The sequence below is a fragment of the Polypterus senegalus genome, chromosome 4, assembly GCF_016835505.1.
Source record: "Polypterus senegalus isolate Bchr_013 chromosome 4, ASM1683550v1, whole genome shotgun sequence".
Classification (NCBI taxonomy): Eukaryota; Metazoa; Chordata; class Cladistia; order Polypteriformes; family Polypteridae; genus Polypterus; species Polypterus senegalus.
This window is the reverse complement of record NC_053157.1, coordinates 19,830,413-19,853,548: the sequence shown is the minus strand read 5'-3', so window position 1 is coordinate 19,853,548 and position 23,136 is coordinate 19,830,413. Positions and strand designations below refer to the sequence as shown.

The 23,136-nt window shown below is 37.1% G+C and overlaps 1 protein-coding gene across 10 annotated transcripts in view; it reads right to left on the bottom strand.

Annotated features, from left to right (window-relative positions):
• Positions 1-612: 612 nt before the first annotated feature.
• Positions 613-23,136, bottom strand: part of rapgef2 (Rap guanine nucleotide exchange factor (GEF) 2) — a 388,985-nt gene continuing 366,461 nt past the window's right edge. For 9 of the 10 annotated variants that reach the window (XM_039750318.1, XM_039750321.1, XM_039750319.1 and 6 more), the window contains 5 exons: positions 21,826-21,975; positions 15,587-15,812; positions 14,939-15,471; positions 5,983-6,264; positions 734-3,211 (listed from right to left, as the gene is read on the bottom strand). In XM_039750318.1, the coding sequence (XP_039606252.1) occupies positions 3,186-3,211; positions 5,983-6,264; positions 14,939-15,471; positions 15,587-15,812; positions 21,826-21,975 (1,217 nt within the window). In that variant the 3' untranslated portion in view covers positions 734-3,185. Of the gene's footprint in view, positions 3,212-5,982; positions 6,265-14,938; positions 15,472-15,586; positions 15,813-21,825; positions 21,976-23,136 lie in introns of all 10 variants that reach the window. The other variant, XM_039750324.1, reaches the window with a different exon arrangement.

Sequence of the window (23,136 nt, the reverse complement as noted above, 5' to 3'; positions counted from 1 at the left end):
GTGACGTCATGACTGCAGTCTTCCAACTGTGAGCCCCATTTTTGTTTCAGTAAAGGACAGAACTCTTGGGTATGTGAGAAGAAACTACTAATAGATTTTCTGACAATTTCTTTTTTTACTCACAAGTATCAATAAACGAAAGGAGACCATTCAGTCCATCACGTCCATTTGTTGAGCTAACAGCTAGACCTGATGATTCTTGCTTTTCACTCATATAATTTTAAAGCTTCACCCTGATTAATAAATGTAAGTTTTCCAACATGTCTTTAACAGAAAGATGGAAACAGTGATGACACGTCTAATTTAAATTCCAACAGGATAAATTGTAATTACCGAGATCTCTACCCGAAAGCTCCTGTGAAGTCAGTGGGGAAGGTTCTTCAGCTTATTCCAATTCCAAATGAAGCTTTACAGAGAACTAAATTCCGAGTAGACAAAAAGAAAAAAGAATCAACAGGAGGCATTAAATATTAAAAGGCCACCGTGTGGAGAGCTCAGCAGGTACAACGATCAGGTTGGCAACTAAACAGTCCTCCCTAGGAGCTGTGAGGCACCACCACACCATTCACTATAAGGAAATGATAAATAATTCAAGAAGGAAAAAGAGAAAGGTTATTTTTGCAATATTTATTGATTTCCAGCTTTATATAAACTGGAGGTTGAGGCATAAACATCGTACATTTCTACCATTTTCAACAAAAATATAACCAATATTTACAATTATTGTATTAAAAATACAAAAAAAGGGATACAGACTCCACCAATTGTCTTTCTAAAAGACATACAGGTACAAGTAGTATCAAAAGTATGAGGAAATAACCAGTTAAATGTACATTTTGCACTTGACATCACAGATCAAACTGAGATTAGCAGTTTTGTACTACAGTTACCTAATGCTTATACATTTTTGTGCAACTTGATTTAGAACTAGGATTTTGCCTGCCTATATGCACACGATCTCCATAGACTATATAGTGAAACTGATTAATGCATATTACTGTTAAATAACCAACAATTGATATATCTGCAAAATCAGCCAAAAGAAAATACAAGTTTTCTTAGGAGAGCAAAATATTAAATAAAGCACTGATGTTATATAATACAGTGAAAAAACACTGCAATCATCTTTTTTTAGTTTATTCTATAACTAGCTACTGATCAATATGATCAGCTGATCAGAAATGAAATTGAAAAAAAAAAAAAAATAGAAACAAATTGCAGTTCCTCACATATGAGTACTACTCAGATTGGCAGCCTTCAATTTTTATTTTTATTTTATTTTATCATTTCCTGGAGTCTGTGCAACAATATCAAAGGAAATCTGACTTTCAGTCATTAAAAGGGGAAATAAATAGCAGCAGGGAACAATTTGTTATGTGCTAGGCTACGAGAAGGTAATGAAACAGGAGGCAACTGCAGAGGCGCAGGGGTCCGACTACCAGGAGTGTTCTCATCAGAAATGGGCAATAGAGCAGAAAAAAAAAATGATGAAAAACTCCATTTTGGTGGCAGTTAAGGACAATACCTTATTGATCGCCGACTGCAATGTTTTAGTTATTTCGAATAAGAGTTTCTATCGTTGCACTCATAACTATCCCAGATTAACAAAGTGGCTAATCAAACCGTCCGCTAATAATGACAATCCACGATTAACAATTAAAAAAAAAATAAAAAAGATGAAAACCAAATAGAAATATTTTGCTGCTCAACAAATAAGCCCACCACGGAGTTTTTCTTTACTGTTGATGGTGTTGCCTGGTGTTTCACAACCTCTGGACATGCAGTGTAGTCTACTAATTGCCAACGTGAACTTGATCTCCATTCTTCATTGGCAAAGACTCTAACAGAATGGTGAATGTATACCTTTGAAAATGCAAGATTTTTTAATATATATATATATATATATTTTTTTATCAAGTCAGTACAGGGAAATAAAAAAAAAAAAACGCTCACTTTAGTTAGCATTAAGAGGAGACAAGGAGCTGCCTTTACACTGCAATGTCATCCAGTTTAAATACAAAAAAATAAAAAAATTTATAACTTAAAACATGTAAAATAATACTGCAATTATGAATTAACACATTTGTTCTCTAAGCACAATATCATAAAACTGCAACATAAAAACTTGGTTAAATCTGAAACAATCATTGCTGTGTTATTGTCCGAGTACTTCATGCATGAAATTCATCAAATATAAAAACGTTTGCACATGGTGCCAATAACATGGACTTGTGTTTACTGAACGAGCTGCGGTTCCAGAGACACTTGGAGGAATCAAGAAAATCTTTGAAGGAGAAGAAAACAAACAAACAAAAAAAAGATTAACAAAAGAGGGCACCCAAAGACAAAGAGATGGTGTGAAGGAGACATAAGAAAATCTTGGAATGGTTCTTGTGGGGACAGAGGGTTGCTTGTTTTGATACTGATAAGTGTATATATATATAATCCGAAAAAAAAATAACAAAAAGCCGCGGCCGAAGGGTGCGCGTCTACACACCGACCAGACGAAGAGTGTGCTGTTTTTATTTTCTTCCAAATTTTGCTGCAAAAACCAGTTGAGGAGCCAAGGAGAATTGGTAGAAGCAGCAACGATGCAGAGAAAAATAAACAAACAAAAAAGAAGAAGATTCTAGAAAAAAATGCAAAATACAGCCACAACTCAGTGATCCTCAGCAATTGGGGAGGGAATCCTGTGCACAGTGGGACCACCTTGTTAGGAAACACACAGTGCAGAAGCCTATGTGAACGCTACAACACCAGCGCATTTAGAAACAGAAGGTTTATCAAATAGAAAAGAACAGTGCGACCAATTCTTTGCAATAGAGCAAGGCTACGAGAGACCCCTCCAAGGCGTACTCGCCACTGGGGCACGAAGTCCTCCGACTGCGCTGTGCATTTTCAAACAACGCAATGGTGAGGCGGGTAACTGGGAACAGTCAGTAAAATAACCCCAAGAGAAGGTTAAAAATGCAGCCACAGGCTAATGGGTTGGTGAAGACGTGTAAACGGTCGAGGGGGACCTCCAAATGAATCGAGAGTTTTCCAAAGTGCCAAGGTGTTTTCTTCACAGTATTCCACATGCGGGGTTACACAAAGCCCCATGCTGCTTTAAGGCAAGGAAGAAGGCGAGGTGCATCCACCAAACACAAATGAAGGATGTCCAGGTCTCCCGGGGGCCAGGTGGGCTAAACCGCAGACACCTGTTCGTCTTCTGAGAGAGACAGAGAGAAAAAGAGAAAAAAGGAGATAAATCATTTAAAGATAGTGGTGGCAAGAAAAGTTAGAAATCATGTGCTTTCTAGTTTCTCACCTCCCATTTTGCATTCGAATCTCACATTTTTACTTCCATCAATCCATTATCCAACCTGCTATATCCCAACTACAGGGTCACGGGGGTCTGCTGGAGCCAATCCCAGCCAACACAGGGCGCAAGGCAGGAAACAAACCCCTGGCAGGCCGCCAGCCCACCACACCCATTTTTCCTTCCCATGTGTAATACATTCACTTACATTAAAATTCATCTGTCACAAATCTGCCCAAGTCTGTATGCAATCCAAGTTCATCTGTAATGTTTCAGCTGATTTTAGATTTTATATCTATTTTAGATTTTACATTTAGTATCATCTACAAACTCAACCAGCTTTTATTCCTGTCAAGATGATTTATGTATATTAAAAATAGCAGCAGTCCTAGAACTAACCCTTAAAGGGCACCACTTTTAACATCACCTAATACCTACCTATACGGTTCTTCACATCTTAACCCCTTAGCCAATTCTGCACCCATCTGCATACTAAACCCTGAATTCCCATTCCACAAAATGTTGCTAAACATCAGCCAGTTTCTGTTATACAATAAAATCATGTAGAAATTATAGAAACAAAACTTAGTATTTTTTTTTTCTAAATATGCCAAACAAATAAATGCTGGAAACATCCCTCTTCCAAATGTCATATAATACAAAATCAAACCAAGACACCCTAGCCTTTCTGTTCCCAATTCCATTTTGTCTACTGTAGCTCACAAAACAAGCTGACACCAACTTCTTCATTTGTCACCAGTGTCTGGCCATAAACGCAATTCAGCTTCATTTGCTGCACGATAACCTTGGAATTTAGTGGTGAATTTGCAGGTTGAGTGCATATGTAAACCAAACCAAGTCAAGAATGCCAGAAAGTATCAACAAGGAAATTTTCCAGGTCGGGATGTAGCGAATGAGTGAGAAACTTTGGACACATCTAAACAAAGAAGAAGAATTACCAAGCAGAACACGAAAAAATGTTGTTTCTGTGAGTGAGCAAGTCAAGGGAGACTCAAGTGACTAGGTCCATCTCAAGTTTAATTATTTTTAAAAGTTAAGTTATTTAGAAACTGTCTACAATCATTATGAAATAAATGAGCTGCTCTCCGAGGTGCGTTGACATCAGACAGAGCAAAGCGCCACCTGTTTCATGGCTCGTGTTTTCCACCAACAAATGGAGCAGTGGGAGAGGCAAGCAATGGGGAACAGGGGAGCAATTGGAGGAAAGCAAGTGTGGTGTAAATTTCCCAAACAGTAAAAATACAATTGGCTGCTTTGTATTTGGCTATTCAGCTTTTCAGTTTCTCACCTACGGCAGGACTCAGACCTTGGATGGTTTTTGAGATTCAAGTATAGTGCGCAAAATAAAATAAAATAAAAATGGCTCCAGCAGACCCCCATGACCCTGTAGTTAGGATATTGCGGGTTGGATAATGGATGGATGGATAAAAACAAATCCAGCACTCAGTTCAAGTTCAAAAACACTTTTAGGAAAGTAAATGAAATAAACTGGTGCAGTTTGTGTTTTTTGATGTTTTCTGAATCTTTCAGAATTCACACCCACTTACCACCCCATGTATGGTTTCATGTTAAATGCTTTTGACCTGGGATACTTGTTGGGTGGCCCTGTAACGTCTGAAAAAAACGAATCCCAGTAAATTTCTTCAATGGTAAACCTTGTCAATTTCGAGGCCACATGTGTGTAAGGGGCTATGGGTGCGCCGGAGACGCACAATACTTTCCATCAACGTACTGCTTGCACAAGGTGACAGCAGTTTTGGGACAAAATGGAATCAGGCAATGAATGGCATGTACTTGTAGACATCAGAATTAATGCAGGGGTCATAACCAGGAACATAATATTTGAATAACAAAGCTCAGGACGTGTAGCCATAATTGGGGTCAGAGTCCAGAGCTTGTCGATAAATCATAAACCAGGAAACACAGAACGGAAATCGTAATTGGAGGGTAGAAAACATTGTTGTAACCAGTCAATAAAAAAACCAACAACGTAAAATGATGCAAAGCTTGTTGGTTTTATCTCTCACAAATTCAATCTCAGATGATTAGGTATGTATGGCACCCGCTTTTTAAAACATCATATTTGTGAAATCATGACTTGCCACCTCTAGGAAATTCCTCCCAACAAGTCTCCCACATGTTGTGACTGTAAGGAAAACAAGACGGCATCATACGAGAATTTTTCACCATGTTAGAAACAAAGGAATATAAAGCCGAACATAAGCACAAGTTCCTTGTCCTTAGAAACCCCCAAAAAGCATACTCAAATGGCAGATCATGACAGAGGTAACTGTAAATGTGACACCCGAGAAGGACTGTGCAAGAACACGTAGAATCTCAAACTCAGAAGCACTGAGTGGTAAAACTGTGAGGTCCTAAATCGCCTTCTAATACTGTTGTAGTTTCTCCTTCAAGGTAATACATTTTCAACACCAACCATAATAGCTCAGAAAAAGAGTAAGAAGCAAAAAAAGATAAATTCAATCAATGCCTTAATGCCATCTCTTCTGTCAAACATTTAAATGAATTTACTTATACAATCTAGCGGTATTATATTGTAACACATCAAAGTTAACAACATGCACCCTGCCCGCCTCCCTCTCTTTTCTGCATGCACGATGTAAATATCCTATCTGACATATCATTACCATCCCACTCACCATCCTCTTCCTCAGCTGAGAACCCTTGGGACTGGAAGTGAGTTAGCCGTGGGTCTGCTTCATTTGGCTTGTGCCACTGCGGTCGACCAAGAGGCCTGGTGCCTGTGCGTGTCTGCTGAGGATCACCAGGGAGTGTCACCATGCGGGACCGTTGCAGTGCTACGTTGTAATCAGGGGGTTTCCTGCCAGTGTGCGCTTGTGCCTCTGGGAAGTCAGAAATGGTCAGGGCTGTGTAGCCTGGTGGGGTCGGAGGGGGCTCCCGAAACCTGCCTTCTTTCCGTGCTGTAGTAACAGAAAACGCAATTGTGAGAGGCTTCCCACTAAAAGGTTGTTCAAAATGTTACAGACCTTCAAAAACTCCAAATCCCCGCACCACTGCATATGAGATCACATATTCAGATTTTCAGTTTTAAACTCTTCCTGCAAATGTCAGCAGCTACACCATGTCCCAACACCTTTCAAAAATGTTCAAGTGCTTTATGACGCACAACCTCCAAGAGGAAAGTATCCACCATCCCTTTGTTGACCTACTTTTTCCAGTATACACTGCTAAAGAGCTGAAGCCAAAATGTCCTCAAGCAGAAACTAACTCTGGATGGAACGCCAGACTGTCACACGGCACACTTGCGCACACACAAAGAGCAAATCAAGGAACCCAACATGCACATCTTTGGTAGGAACCCAGAAAGAACACAGGAGGATAAGGGAAAAAGAACATGCCAGCTCCACACAGACTGTTCTAAATACTGTACCACTGCAGAAAAAACATATACATATTAAAAAGGAAAAATGGGCTGTGTAAGTCTGAACACATCCAATTAATTGCAACTGCAAATGAGTTTGGCCTAACTGGCCTCAAGTAGTACTCAAGCGTGGTTAGGGCAAAGTAAAGGGTCAACAGCTTGAGGACAGAGGACTGGAGAGGCAAAGACCAGAAGACAGGCAGAAAAAGACTTCAAAGATGGTAGCAATCCCTCAGTACAAAGACTTGTTCAGTAGGGGTCTGCACACCCGTGGAATTGAGGAATATTTTGGATAAACATATTAAATAAATATGCAAATAAATAAAAGTACTGTGAAATATGCCAATAAATAAATAATAACATGAAATGCGAGTATAAATAATTAAACGTGTCACAAAATATATTTCTGTTTATTTCTCCATGTATTTGTTTAACTATTTCTTAATTTATTTTTTTCAGTGACATCACAATAAATAAGCCCTAGTTTGTTTGCTTTGGGAATATAGCTTGGGCAATGATACCATGGAATGAGTCCATCAGGTAATGTTGTTAATGCATGTCATGTGTGCCTTGTGTATAATCATTAAAAGTGCCACCCTCATCCAAACAGGGTTGGGGGGGATTTAAAAACTGACACTTATGTTTTAAATCGTATCTTTCAACTTTTAGAATCACACAGGTATCTTGCATATTGTACTGATTATGTTCATCTTTTAACTGTTGGCCATTGCAAATTAGCTTTTTTTTTTGATGGCCCTGGACATCAGATGCCATTGTGACAAAAGGCACTCATGAATAGTACTATGATGCGATGTAGGAATATACAGTGAGAAGCAAAAATGATGTAACATTGAGGTAATAGAATGTTTTGTTGTATTTCACAAGATATGGATTCTAGGTGAAAAGATGGGTGGTATGGTGATGCAGTGGTAGCACTGCTGTCTCACAAGATGAAAACCCAGATTCTTGCCCTCCCTAAATGGTGTATGTTCTCCCTGTGCTTCTGTGGGTTTCTTCCCACAGTCCAACGACGCAAGTTAGGTGGACTGGTGATGCTAAATGAGTATTTGTGCGTTCACCATGTGACAGACTTCCACCATGTCTGGGGTTTGTTCCAGCCATGCACCCAATGTTTGCAGGGATAGGCTTCAGCTGCACCGCAACCCTGCTCAGGATAGAGCGGGTTTGGAGGATAGATTGATGGATGGTGAAAATATGAATATAAGATTAAAATAAGGGAAGTTAATTTCTGTACAATGTTTTACATGTAACAATAATACTGGAAAAAAAATGTTAAATTTAATTCCCAATTCCAGATAAGCAGAAGTACTCAGGCAAATGTATCTGAAGCAAATTAAAGTTGATTAAAGTTAGCATTTGGACGCAAAGTGTCATATGCAATAACTGCCCTAAGTCTGTGACCCACTGACATTAACCGACTCATGATAAATGTGTTTAAATTTATGGCAGCCCTATTTAAGATGGAACTGTTTTGTTTTTTGTTTTTTATTAAAGTTTAGCTTCCTTTTAAAGTGCTGAAATGTAATCTCAACTGGGGTTAAATTAGGAGACTGACTTGGCCCATCTATTACTTTACAATTTTTCGTCTGAAGAACTCCATATTGTTTTTGGGTTAATGTCTTGCAGTATCTTGAACCTACACCCAATGAGCTTGGAGGTTTGAGAAGACAAAGTGTTTCTCTATGCTTCAGAACTCTTCCTGCTGCCTCCATCTTCACTTATATCATTGATACAGAGCAGTGAGGAACTGCTGGGAGCTGCCATGCATGCCTAAGTCATGATGCTGTCTCCCCCATGCTTCACAAACGAAGAGGTATGTTTAGTATCATTAGCAATTATCCAAACTTTCTTCTTCCCATCACTCTAGTAAAGGTCAATCTTTACCTCACCTGTCCAATAAACTTTCCTTCAGAACCCTTCTGTCTCATACTGTATTTATACACTTGCCGTGCAGGTTCTGCATTACAGTATGTTGGCTTTAACCCTTTTGCAATTGCACCTTGCACTCTGTAGACTGCCCTTTATTTCTTTGGATGTCAAATTTAGGTTTCTCTTCACAGCTCCACTAACACTCCTGTCATCAGGGCAGAGTGGTGGGTCTACTTAAACTTAATCCAGAAACTATTTTTTTTAAACAAACAGAGAAACAAAATGTAGAGGAAGGCATCACTTTACATAAAGTGTCTCTTACGACAGTGTACTTACAAGGACATCATTCACCTATCAATGATACAGTCTGACATTATGCTTAAGCTTAACTTGAGGAATTGCACAGGTAAGCACACCATCAGGTAAATATTTGTCAAGTATGTTTAACCCCCAGTGCAACCTACATGATTACCTTCAAACTATTTGATGTGTATTTTTTTCTATTCTATTCAGCTGCTGGCTCTCAAGTTCAGTCCTGGGGTCCACTACAGCTGCAGGTTTTTGTTTCATCCAGTTTCATAATCAGCAAGTCATTTACCTCTAATCCCACTGTTTAATCAGCTGATGTTTTCTTTTTCTTTATTGAGTCTGCATTCAGAAAAGCTCAATTGTGTGAGATTTATGTTTATAATAAATTTAGAAATGTGTGTATTTCTGACATAGCTTTAAAGGCTTGATACCTTTCTGTCACAATTCTATCGATTCACCTGTTTCTATTGAGTTTGCTCTCTTAATTGTGTCCCAATAATGGCAATTAACAATGAGTGGAATAGACACAAGTGACAACATGGTGCAGTGACATAGACCTGTGCTCTCTGCGTGGAGTTTGCTTGTTCTCCTGTGTTTATGTGGGTTTCCTCCAGGTGCTCAGGTTTGGTAGGTGGACCGGTGATTTTAAATTTGCCCTTATGTGTGTTCACCCTGACATGGAGTGGCGTCTTGTCCAGGCAGTGTTCATGTCTTGGGGTCAATGACTGCTGGGATAGGCCCTGGCTGCGCTGTAACCCTGTCCTGAAGAAGCGGGTTAAGAAGATGGATGAATGCAGTAGACATGGGGGTTCAAATGACACTGAATGGTGAAAGAGCACTCAGCTTATTTGGGTATCAAACCCCCTATCTCACTTGTTAGTAAATAACAGGTAAAGTAACTGCAACCCCTGGAAAAACGCAATGAAAATCATAACGATTAGGGTAATGATTCAAATCTTTAAAAGCAAAAGAAAAAACCACCAGTAAAATATTCCCATATAACCTACAAAATGCTTTCTACATTCTAAATAAAAATTTAGAAAGCCCTAAGTAATTTGTGGACTGACATCAAAAGACAGAAAATGAGGTAATAACTAATAAAGGCAGAAGGCCAATTAAAGGCATAATTTGGATTGAGTGAAAACCTGTTTCCACAGTGGGTCTCTAAGAGTGAAGTTCAGAACCATCAGATAAAGCGACTTGCTCAGTGTCTTGGTGGTGGGACTGAACCAGCAATCTTAAGCTTTGACAACTGCCATAGCCACTATGCCAACTGCCTGCTAAGATATCAAATAAAAGGAGAATTATGTGTTTACAGTTACTGCTACCTGAGTATACACGGATTGTAGTAATTCCTAATTCAACTATATTTAGGTAGTTATTACAGTGTAACTACAGTTTAACGAGGCCACAATATGAGACACTTAATCTAAAGAGTTGCCCTGAGGACTCCTCCAAATGGAAATGGAAATTAATAAAGAAATAACAAACAAAAACAGAAATTTGAAGGCAGACAAGGATTAGGAAAGTCATCAGCAAGGAAACAAACTTAATAGCTGAATGCACCAATTCAGATGGGTTACTACCTCATTTCCTGCAGGATCCTCAAAACTGTGTTTGTTCCTCTGAAATAACTGCACAACGACACATTAAAGTAAACAAGTAATGTCCCAAATGATTACAAAATACAACATATTAAAAAGGGACAGATGTGGAGATCTTGAAATTCTTTACATTTACACGTAAGACTAAAGATGGTTAAAAAGCAGTTGCCACAAACTTGTAATAAGATTAAAATGAGGAAGGGTAAATTCAGAATAGAAACAGAGTAGCGTTTTATGACCCTCTGAGATTGAGAGCAACATAAAGTAAGGAGAAAAACACACTGGATGTTAATACAAATACACTGGTCATGTGGTAGTTGTCAGCTTTCTTTCATTTTAAGATTAGTGCACTTAAACCAATGAAATGGGACATAATCAAAACATTACTGTAAGACCACTGGTCCCCCCAATGGTCTAATGGTTCCCCCCTCACACACTCTCCTTGTATTCTAATGTTATTGCAGTTGAGCAACATGTTTGATCAATGTTCAATTTATGAGTTTTAGAGTTAACATTAATTTAGTTTAATATGTGCTTATGAAACATTTTGTTAATAAGTGTAATGAGAAATAATCTATGTGCCAAACTGCATTAAACACAATGTACAACTAGATACAGCTTAGAGGAATACTCCACCCAAATATGATCGATTTTTTTTTATCTTAATTACCCCTTGAAGTTCGTAGTGATGGTGTTCAGTTTTCATACACAATAGTTTTTTTCTATAAGTGGGGTGTGTGTGTTTACTTTGTGATGGACTGATGTTCTGTCCTGGTGTGTTGTTCCTGTCTTGCACCTGCTGAATGCTTGGTTAGGCCTCAGCTACTCCATGCCCTTCTCTGGATAAGCTGTTCAACAAAATGGATGAATGGATAGATGCTTTACTTAACAATATTTTAGGACAAATAAATGTGTGTAGGACATTGTGAGCAAATGGCTAGATGATTTGACATGTAAATTATGTTACACGAGTAACGTGCGATTTTTTCCATGGACGTTTTGATATTGTGGACTGTTGTCTTGCCATCTTGGTCTTGGTCATCAAAGACCCAGCTATATCAGAAACTTTGTTATCTCCATTCTGTATGAAAACAAGAGATTACAAATATTTCTCAGACATCACTACAAAATACATGCGGTAACAAATAAAAAAATAACATATATTGTTTGGGGTAAGTATTTCTTTAATATAGACCCAGCATTCCCGGCTATCTAACTTCTTCCCCGGAGGTTTCTAGGTGCTAGTACTAATAGATTTGTGTTAATCGTCAAAGTAATCACAATACAGCTTCAACCTGCAAATGCACCACCATTCAGCAGCAAAGGTAACAATAAGGGATTGTAAAATTGCACACTCCATACACAGTATGACCAGAAAGAACAGCAACACCCAAGAGCAGTGGTCCATGAAAATAAGCATAAAGGACAGGTGAAACAAGAACAAAAAAGAACACCCAAAATGAGACCAAAGGAAAGCTGGAGAGTCTGGAGATGGGATAATCACAAATATCAGCCTTTCAGTGTCACTTATTAGACAAGATCCCTTTACTTCACAAATAGCTGAATAACTGAAATCAGACACTGATTTTCTCCTGTTCACATATGTTAAAGCACAGCACACTTTTCAGGGAATGCATTTACTTTCTTGCAGCAACTTATAAATATGTACCTGCATATATACACATTTTCTGTATATTATTACTTGCACGCATCTGTAACACCTCACATGGACTATAAAGCCTTTAAAATGGTCACATACTCAATCACATGATGAAAAATTATACATGTTGGACTTTTTTCGTACTTTTTCTTTTGTGTTGTCACTGAAAGGCATGCTATTTCTAACAAAATTAATTTAATTCTGCCAAAGATGCAATGGCTGAATATAACCTGTTAGAGTTTGGAGTTTGCTAGCCTCAGTAATTGCAATAAAGAAATGCAGAGTATGCTGTTCACTCATCTGTCTCCAGCCCTACAGGTTTGGATATTAAATGCTGTGCTTAATGGCTGATTGTAACGCATGTACTACTGTGTTAGGAAGTTTTTATATCTTATGAGTGGTTTAGTTATAATAAAATGATTTTACATTATCTGAAACGATTAAAAGTGCTAATGCAAGTTTTACAGTATGTTCTATACTATGTCAAGATAAAAATGATATTTGTCATATGGTGCTGATGAATAATGAAAGTTAAATTGTTGGATTAAGGAATACATCCAACTTTTTACAATGAATCTAAAATAAATTTCAGTGTTCTACAGTTTACAACATCTAAACTATTAGGTGTTGAACACAACATTATCTGTGTACTTCAAGCAATACTAGCATTTCTGAGATATGCTGGTGCTATACTGTGGTAAATTGTGTCCATGAGCATTACAATATAATGTAAAGTGGCACTGTCAACATTACAGTTTCCTGAAAAGCAATACCTTGAAAAAGACCATAAACTATTGCATGTTAAATGAATTTTGCAAAGCACCTATTCACATATAAAAGAACAAGAAAACCACTGAATGAGTAACACATTTACTGTGCCTTCAGAAGGAATTTTTTGACACATTTTGCTGTGTTGCAGCCTTGTGCTAAAATCGTTTAAATTACTTTTTTTTCATCACCAAGCAGCACTTGATACCCCAGAATTACAAAGTGAAAACAGGATTTTAGAAATTTGTGCTAATTTATTAAAACAAAATTGACATTGACACAATAATACAGACCCTTTGCTATGCCACTTGAAGTCTGGCTCAGGTGCATCCTATTCTATTGATCATCATTGAGATGTTCCTACCCCTTCTTTGGAGTCTACATGTAATCAGTTTAATTGATTGGTCATGATTAGGAAAGGCACACACCTGTCTTTAGAAGGTTCCACAGCAGAGCAAAAACCAAGCGATGAGGTCAAAGGAATTGCCTGCATAGAGGTAGGATTGTGTTGAAACACAGACCTGGGGAAGACTACAACAATATTTTGAAGCACTGAAAAAGACTCAAAAAAGCAGAGTGGCCTCCTTAATTCTTAAATGGAAGAAGTTTGGAACAACCACGACTCTTCCTAGAGCTGGCTTCCTGGCCAAACTAAGAAATTGAGGGGAAAGAGGTGACCAAGAACTGGCTGATCTCTAGAGGACCTGTGTTGAGATAGGAGAAACTTCACCTTCTAACAGGACAACAACCCTAAGCAAAAAGCAAAGACAACACAGGAGTGGCTTAGAGTCCACTCTGTGAATATTCTTGAGTGGCCTAGCCAGAGCCCAAACTGGAATCCAATCGAACATCTCTGGATAGACATGAAAAGAGCTGTTCAATGACAGTCCCCATCCAAGCTGTCGGGAAGAATGGCAGTAAAATCTCCAAATCCAGGTGTGCAAAGCCCGTCACATCATACCCAAGGATACCCCAGGTTGTAATCACTGCCAAAGGTTCTTCAATTAAGTACTGAGTAAAGGGCCTGAATACCTGTGTCAATGAGATTTCAGTTTTTTTTTTATTTTTAATACATTTCCAAAAGTTCTATAATTCTATTTTTGCTGTTTTATGGGATTTTGAGTGTTGCTTGATGAGGGTAAATTGAATTTATATAATTTTAGCATAAGTTTGCAACACAGCAAAATGCGTAAAAAGTTAAGGGGTCTGAAGACTTTCTGAAGGCATTGGAAGGCGTTGGACTGTAAAGCACAAGGATGCTGGTTCAGTGTCAGTCTCCAGTTATGTTAACTTGAGCAAGTCACCTAACTGCCTGTGCACCAGGATGACAACAATTGTACTATGCTTCAGTATTTGTACAACTCCTTGGAACTGTGTTTATAATACAAGGCTTTCATACAAGATTAATGTTGTTGCAGTATATTTTATTCTCAAAATATGAATCAGTATTTTGTAATTCTCATTTTTTGTGACTTAATACCAGAATATCTGCATATATATGCATGGGTTTTCCTCCCAAATCCCCAAAGATGTGCAAGTTAAATGAAATGGCGATTCCAAATTTGCTCAGGTGGGTGTGCGTTGGTTGTGGCCTTATGATGGAATAGTGCTCTATCCAGGGCTCTTTTCTGCCTTAAGCTCAATTATGCTGGGACAGGCTTTGATCACCTGCGACTCTGATTTTATTAAGTAGGTCTAAGAATGAGAACCTAAAAATGGAATACAATTTGTACATTTTATAATCTATAATAGTGTACAAAAAATAAAATTTGAATTTACGAGACTGATATTGTGATACACACCTGCTATAAGCTTACAAGGCCTAAAGCAAGTAAAAATATTTAGAATTTTCTAAAATCTTTACACCTTTTATCAAGAGTGGTGTGAATTTTTTAACCTCTATCAAGGGCTAAACTATAAAAATAATAAAATATTTCAACTAGAATCAGCATTCATCATTGTTAAATAAAAAAAAAACTCACCAATTAGACCTTTTGCTGTTCCAGATGGAATTGCAATATGAGGAGGCCTGCTGTGTTTGGAGTCTTCAGATGTCACACTACTCGTGTCTGCATCAGCAGTAACATCTTTGCCTCCCCTTCTCTTTATAGTCCCTGTATCACCTTCAGACTCTTCACCCCAGTAGCCAGTGGAGGAGGCCCAGCTCCCTCTGGACTGCCCAAGCTCCTGGGCGTTGCGGCCAAGCTTTGAGCTTTGGTCTATATACATGTTGTGCTCTATTTGACAGCCTGATGCCCATAGTCCGGCACCTTCAACAGAGCTATCAAAATGTGGGTGTCCAAATGCCAGTGTTTCCCAGCTCCTCTGGTGCTGCATTGTTTGAATATTGTCATGTGACCCACTAGAACAAGAAGTCCAGCTTCCTCGACCACTGTCTGCAGCATCAAGTGAGGCTCTATCTCCCTGATCTTGCATAAGTTCTTCTGAACTTGGGGATGAAAGCACTGTACCACTGGCATACAAATTTCGACCTTCATGCATTGATGCATAAGAACTAAGGAACAACAAAGAACAAAGTCTAAATATTTCAATAAACTATCCTGAGAAAACAGTAAGAGATGATTGTCTTAATGTGTAGGCTGATTATAAATGCATCATAAATTATTTACCTAAGGCTGTACTGGTCAGGGTCAAGAGTGGCTCTTCTCTCCAACCTTCCCATACCCAAGCTGGAGTCAACCACACTGACTGAATGTCTCTGCCTCCTCTCATCATGAATATGGCCTGACATCAGGTCAAAGGAGGAGTTGCTAACAATGCTGGACCGGGAAGAAATTTCACTGTGCCCAGAGTCTGAAAAATTATCAATTGTTCCACTCTGAACCAAAGGATAACCTTGGGAGAAAAATGAAGAAACAAAAGAGTGAGGAAACTTACAGTCTTAAAACTACTACAGAAAATCTAAAGCATACTGCAGTGCATTTGCATAATCATTTACATTTTAGGCAAAAATGAACAAAAGCAATAGTTAGACTTCATTTATGTGCATAAGCAGCCTACACCTTCCACAAACCTAACACTGGACAACGCATTTTACTTCCTGAAATACTTTTGGTAATCGTAATGGAAAGCTTCAAGCTGAACGCAAATTTCAAAATAACTGCATCATGTAGGAATTTAGAGAAACAAGTAACAAACTTTTATTGAATTTAGTGTGTTTAATAGCTTAATGATGCTGAAACATTGCATTAGTTCAATTGAGCTAAAAATATTTTGCTGATTTTTGTTTGTACTCAGCATTGGATGCTTTCTGTTTGAGCATCCAGCAATAGCTGTCCAGTATTAATGGATTCTACTTCCCCAGCTTTTCAATCATTGCAATGTCCTGGAGAAACTGTTTACCATGTCTGTCACTGACTGCCTCCAAGATCTGCAGGAAAGAAGTCCAAGTGTGAATACAGAAAATCAATCTTTTGCGACATGTTTCACTTCATGGTTTTGCAGCATGCTGTCAACAATATGTAGTTTGGTGCTCTGTAGTGGTCAAGAAAACTCTCAGAAACATCCTTGAATGCTTTCCATGTGATTTCCTCTGGTCTTACTAATGGATGAAGATTTGCTTGTCATTAATGACGCGTCTGATTTATGGACCAGCAAAAATGATTTCTTACTCTTGGAATCAGTTTTTCTTGTAAACATTAATGTCAAACATCAAAGTCCTTTGCCTTCCTTGTTCATTACTTTTACATCATTACAAGTTTAATATGAACAGCAGGCAAAAATATCTTTGTTGGGATGACAATTTGTCTGCCCTGAAACCTAATGCTTACTGAGTGGCCAGTTCTTTTTAATGTTATGAGACTTTCTTGAATGGCCACCCCATAAAACAATAGTGCTTGGTATATCTGCGCTACACTCAGATTGTAGTTGTGCTGTATATGTATACTTACAATATGAAAAGATATCATAAAAATTGCTGATTTCAATAAAACAGTATGATTTTTTTTTTGTGATCAGCAGACCAAAAAATATAAGACATTTCCAAAAGTAGTCAGGAAGAAAAACCTTTGTTGTCCAGTATAATTAACAAAAGTGGCTCTAAACAAAACAGCTCAATTCAAATGATCAAGGCCTGTATAAACAGCAAACAGATTACAGAAAAATAAATGTCTTAATAGCTGGCTCAGGTCTTTTAGCAAAAATTCAAAGAACACAGGCTCATCATTTTGCAAGATTTTATTTAACAATATAATATCTGATAGCAATGTCACCAGGAGTATCCCAAGACCACTAAGTCAGCTGGCTCTGATAATTTGTCCTTATGGTGAACCCCACCTATCCCATAGGTCCGTTGTGCACTGTTATTCCTGTTACTGTTCTCACGTCCCAGGAAAGACGAGCAGGAGCCTGTTAGGTCTGACTCCATGAATCCTTGAGATCTCTGTTTAATGCCACCTGACAAGATGAGAAAAGAGTTTAAATATGGACTACACAGAACTACTCCTGCGTCTCTGATCTGGAATTGTGACTGCATGTACATGATGCAGCTTTGAACCGCTGAGTGATATGTCTAAACGATAATGCATTTTTATATAAGTTCTAGATGTCAAATAAGATTATCTGGGTTTGCTGTAACAAAATATTTTTTTATGTTTTCAAGCGTAGTAAAATAATTATTATGCAAGTATTTAAATTACCTTCAAACATTAAATCAATCTACTTACTGACCCACATACACCAAATATGGACCAAATTTAGATCTCAACCTTAAAGATTGGGCTCAAGGTGGAAGGAACCCTGGATGAAGTGTCAGTCTATTACAGGGTAGTTAGGTGGAATATAGGGCTGACGAGTTGAACAAAGCGAAGCAGACAGCGTTCTTGCAGACAAAACAGTAGGCAGGAATAAATACATATATTTAAATAAATATTTGCTTAATGAGGTACAGTACTGTATTTTCAGTTTAAAAAATTACACAGAAGGCAGTGTGTATGGAATGAAATTCCTAAGACATGGATCAAGAGCGAGTAATTTTTTGGGGATTTGAAATTAAGATATTATTGTAATTTACACTACTCTGTTTTTTTTGAGGACTATGCCACACATGCATATAGCACCCTGTTGTACTTTTTTCCTTTGTACTTTGACTAACACCACTCAGACCCTTGAGTCTATGCCTTTCAGGCTTGCCAGTTATTTTGGTCCATTTGTAGTCTTGTTATAGCTATTCATGAATGGTGGTCGTTGAAGCACTGTGTTCACTGTATGCATTACATGTTATCACTGTAGTTTGTATATTATAGTTTAAGAGTCTTTATAATGAATAATGCTATCCAAACATGTACTGCATGTTGTTGGGTAGAAAGATGGTACAGTAATGGCTGGCCTTCTTAGCACTACTGCCTCATTTGCCAGGCCTCCAGTTTAAGCTGAGCACATCACAAGGAGTATGTCAGAATAAACTAGGTACTATCAAATTGAAATCAAAGTTTAAGTAATGTAACAGTCCCATGGGATACTAGTTCACTTTAGCTAAAATTGCAAATGAAGGATAATAAATTGCATGATGAAGGTATTCCAAATTGTGTCACATCAACTAGAATAGTGGGGCACAGATGCTTGTTAAAGTTAAATGTTTTTACAAAAATGACAAATTGCTTCCCCTCCAAGAGAATCACAGACACAAGTATACCAAGTAGTGAGGTACACAGTAAGACTTTAAAGATGTTCAAATCTGTTTGAAATGTTGCACAAATTAGGTGAACAAAGACTGGCAAGCAACACTGGAGATTTTTTATAATGTTCTTTGGTTTCTTTAGAAACAATTTAGTGTATGTCTCTCACATAAACACCATTTTGAAGTGGATGATCAATGTCTACTTTAAGATTTTAAACAGAACACATTGTAAGTCAAGTAATAGCAAAAGTCTGTGAATGTGTTAGGTAGCAATACTCAGATAACATATTGTGAGCAGTTTAGAAAAATAGAGAATTCCACAAAACATAACTTTACTGACACTTTTTAATTGTCCCAAGTAGTATTTGGTGTGGATATCTTTTCAAAGACACAACTGTAAGTATGGCAAGGGCACTTCAAAATTAGGCAGCTAATGACACGCTGGCTTCTTTAAAGCTCTTGCCATTACATATCCCACATGATTCATATTAGAAGTGTCACTAATAGTTAAACACTATTGCTAACAAAGTGTCCTCTGAATGATCACACCTTATTCACTTACATAGTTGTGTCTGTGGGCACTTTGTGAGGTGTGTATTTTATGTGATTTTGCTGCAAGTAATCAGTCATGCTCTACTAAAAATGTTGTGTTAATTTATTGTAGCTGGTTAGTTAAACTATCCATCCACTACTCTTAGGTAAAGGGTTCTGACCATGACCCATTCCCCAGCAGTCATGCTATACTATATAACAAATTACATGTTTGAAGAGATACATTCAATAGCCATGTCAGTCTTCATAATTTTTGTCAAATTAGGGAGAATTTGTGTGTAAATGAAGGGTACAGATTCAGTTATCATCTGTGCTTTTGGTCAGAAATACAGTTTGCTAGCCAGTTTTTCATTTTTTGTCAGCACTCTGAATCAATACTACCCTCATTTTGACCTGCACTTTTCACACAATCTGTGGCACCTATAAAAAGCATTCCACCTAAGTGACAATGTATTAAAAGTCATTGTCCTAGCAGCCTGTTTAATCATGCCCAATTTATAAAGTTTTAAACCACTCTTAATTTCTAATTGTCACGCAAACATTGACTGCTTGAGAACACACTTCTTTTATACCAATATAAAATATAAATACAATTCTTGCTACACTACACTATGACAAAAAAGTATACTCCTTTTAAAAAAATCTGCTATTTCACCCACTCCTTAATCTGATCAGATTTTGGATGTTTGTGAAATTAAAAGTGCAGTCTTTGAAAACTGTGCAGTAAATTAGTATATAATGTTCTCATAAGTTTAACATAAAATGTTCTATGCATCCAAAAATGGGCAGGATTAAAGATATGGACATTGTTGGTATTTTCAAAATAATAATAAAATCTTGCATTCTTAATATTTGTACTCTAATAATAAAACTATACATTTTTTAAGATATATGGCCAATGACCTAAGTTACTTTAAGCTAAAGTCCATTTCTATGTGCTTGTTTTTTCAATTTTTCAGAAATGAGAAGCAGCCACGTTTACACTATACACAGAAAATGAACTGGTGCGATGTGTCTTGCTGAATCATTTTAGTTGTTTAAATCATTGGAGTAACTTTTTCAAATGAAGGATAGTGAGTGCATTAAATTAAATGTAATTCAATCAAACCAAAGATGAGTAAAATAATTACAAAAAATCAAATGTATCTGGGGCTTGAAATTTTAAAGTTAACTCAACCAAAGTGGCACTTTGAGCTAAGTCCTGTGTAAGTAAACGTTGCTGTTGTGATTTTATACATTGATATATTTCTTAAATTTCTAAATTGAACCTATTATTTTAAAATAGGTGAGGCTGCATAAAATCCTGTGTGGCAGTTAAGTTGTATGCTGGAAAAAAGGTAGCATTTGAGGAGTTAAGCATTTGCCACAGCTTTAAACAATTTGTTGCAATAAAGACCTGAGCCAGCAAGCAACAGAACAGAACATTTAGAAGAAAAAGTCCAAACATGTGCACTAAATAAAGAAGACACACAGATACTGGATGAATCTGGAGGCACACATAAGCAATACATAAAGTTTTAAAAACAGATTCACACAGAGCATACAAGTTAAGCCTATGCTAGGGGAACGTGTGGACATGAAAACAATGAGGACATTTGAAGGTTATATTTTGCTAACTTTACACTAAAGGATTCATATAATTGACAATTATATTTTATGTCCATGAGCTCTCAGTATCTTACATGCTTAATAAAAGCTTAAAAATGCAATTGGAACATGCAGTAAAAATCATCAACAATTTATCGAACCTTTCTAAATTTACTGGAAAATGTTACTGTTACATTGACCAAATTCTATGCAGAACACTGAAAGTATCTGATATTCATGTTTTGTTATATTCCCAATAATATTAAGCTTAGAAAATACAGAAGAATGTTTTAGAAAATTCAGGGCAAATGGCATCTTGTCTTCTCCTAAAGGCATTTTTTATTTTAATAAATCTGCTGTTTCACTATTTGAATTACCACTGCTTGAGCTTTATTGTGTGGAAAAGTAGCATCTAGAAACTAAACAGCCTTGCTTGATAAAAATACTCAACAGAAATTATTTCTTAAAATTTAAAGAAATAAAGAAGATAATGGCTAATTGCAAGGACAAGTCTACAAGAAATAATTTCTCTGAATTACAAGCAAAAAATATTTATGATGCTCTATGGAGGGGTAGCTTTCTTTACTGAAACATTCATCATGCCTTTATGTATGGAGCTTTACTGTTTCCAAGCATTTCATCATTGTACACAACATAATGCCTATTTTATGACACAACATTGCTATAATCATTGCCTTTGCTGGGTTCATTTCATATTCTTGCATATTTCATCTTTACATCATAAATGCATACAAATATTTCCATATGAATGATTCTGATTTAAGAGAATGAATTACACATATTTCCTTATAAGTAGAAAGTGTATGTTCAGTTTTTCACATACTATAGCAGTTTGAAAGATGGAAAACCTAAAAAATATTCTAAACAAGAAAACCACAAAAGAGCTACTAGCAGAACAGTAATTTTAACTCATTACCGGTAAAATAATAAAGACACCCTGTTAAATTTTACCTGGCTAGTTTAAAGAAGGTCAAAACATACATGATACTTGATCACTTAATTTTGGAAAGAGAACAAATATACAAAGGTACACCAATGAAACTGAAACAAGAGGTCTTTTATAAAGTTTACCTTTTCTAGGTGAGCTCTGAGGAGACGTTGGTGGGGAAGACAGCTGTGAAGATGCATTCGATATGGCATCCTCAGGTGGCTTTCTGAGTCGTTCACTTGCTTCCTCTGATAAAGAGAGAAGCTTCTTTAAAGCCTGCGGTGAACTGGTACCTTTGCAAAAACAAGCACACAAGTTACTTTCAATATTTTCCCATTCCACATCTCCGTGGTTGTACTTTTTTTTTTCTTTTCAATTGTTTTGAAGTCAGTTTCTCTTCTAGACTGATGAAATCAAAAATGCTTTCATTGTTTTGTAACTCTATCCACACTGATAAAAATTTGCATTTCTTGGAGAGAAAAAAAAATTAAGTGAATATTCCTTCAAAGCAATATAAGCAAGAAATCAAAATGATTATTTGTGGGTATAAACATGGCGTATTTCATCTCTGGTTTTATCAAAGGAGTATTACATAATCTGCCCCAGATGTTTGTTTTATAAAAGAAAAACATACTTTACCAAATGTGTTTAAAATAAACAACAGTCAAGTTTCACCGACTATTATTTTTGTCATCTGTAAACTCCCTTATCTAGAGACATATTTATAAAGCTCTTCTGATACAGTGCCTTTTATTATTTTTTAAACCCATTTCTACTTTAGCTTGGTGCAAACACCCTGGAGGGGCAGACAGTCCACTCTACTGCAAGGACCACTCACTTAAATATCCACACTCACATCCCAAATGGGTCAATTTAGAATTACCAATTAGCCACATAAGCAACTTTTTGGGATGTGGGAAGAAAATACACAAAAATGGGGAGATTGCACAAATAATGACAAGGTGCAGGATTCAAATCCAGGTTGCTAGAGCCATGACATAGCCACCCAAATCTGTGCCATCTAAAAAGGAATGCAGAAAAAGAAAACAGCACTGAAAAGTGTACAAAAAACATATTTTCAGGAATCCTGAATTCCTTCGCGTATAACAGAGGCAAAGGGGAAGATTACCAGATTACCATTCTAAACAAATAAATAAATTATCTGCACAAGCAATTCTAATCACGGCTCATTTCTCATATACATTTTTTCTGGCTCAAAACCATAATTAACACAGCACATTTGGCTTTAGCGCATAGGATATTGGCCAATCACAGTTACTCAAGGAACAAGAAGCAAATTACCCCAGATGGTGTACTTTTCTTGCACATCAACAATGCTAGTTAACATTTCATTCTGTTGGAAAACATTTCTTCAAAACCGAGAACTCACTGGAAGAAATGCAAGCAGGAGCTCAAAGGATTACTTGTGGTTAAATATAAGATACATCTCCACG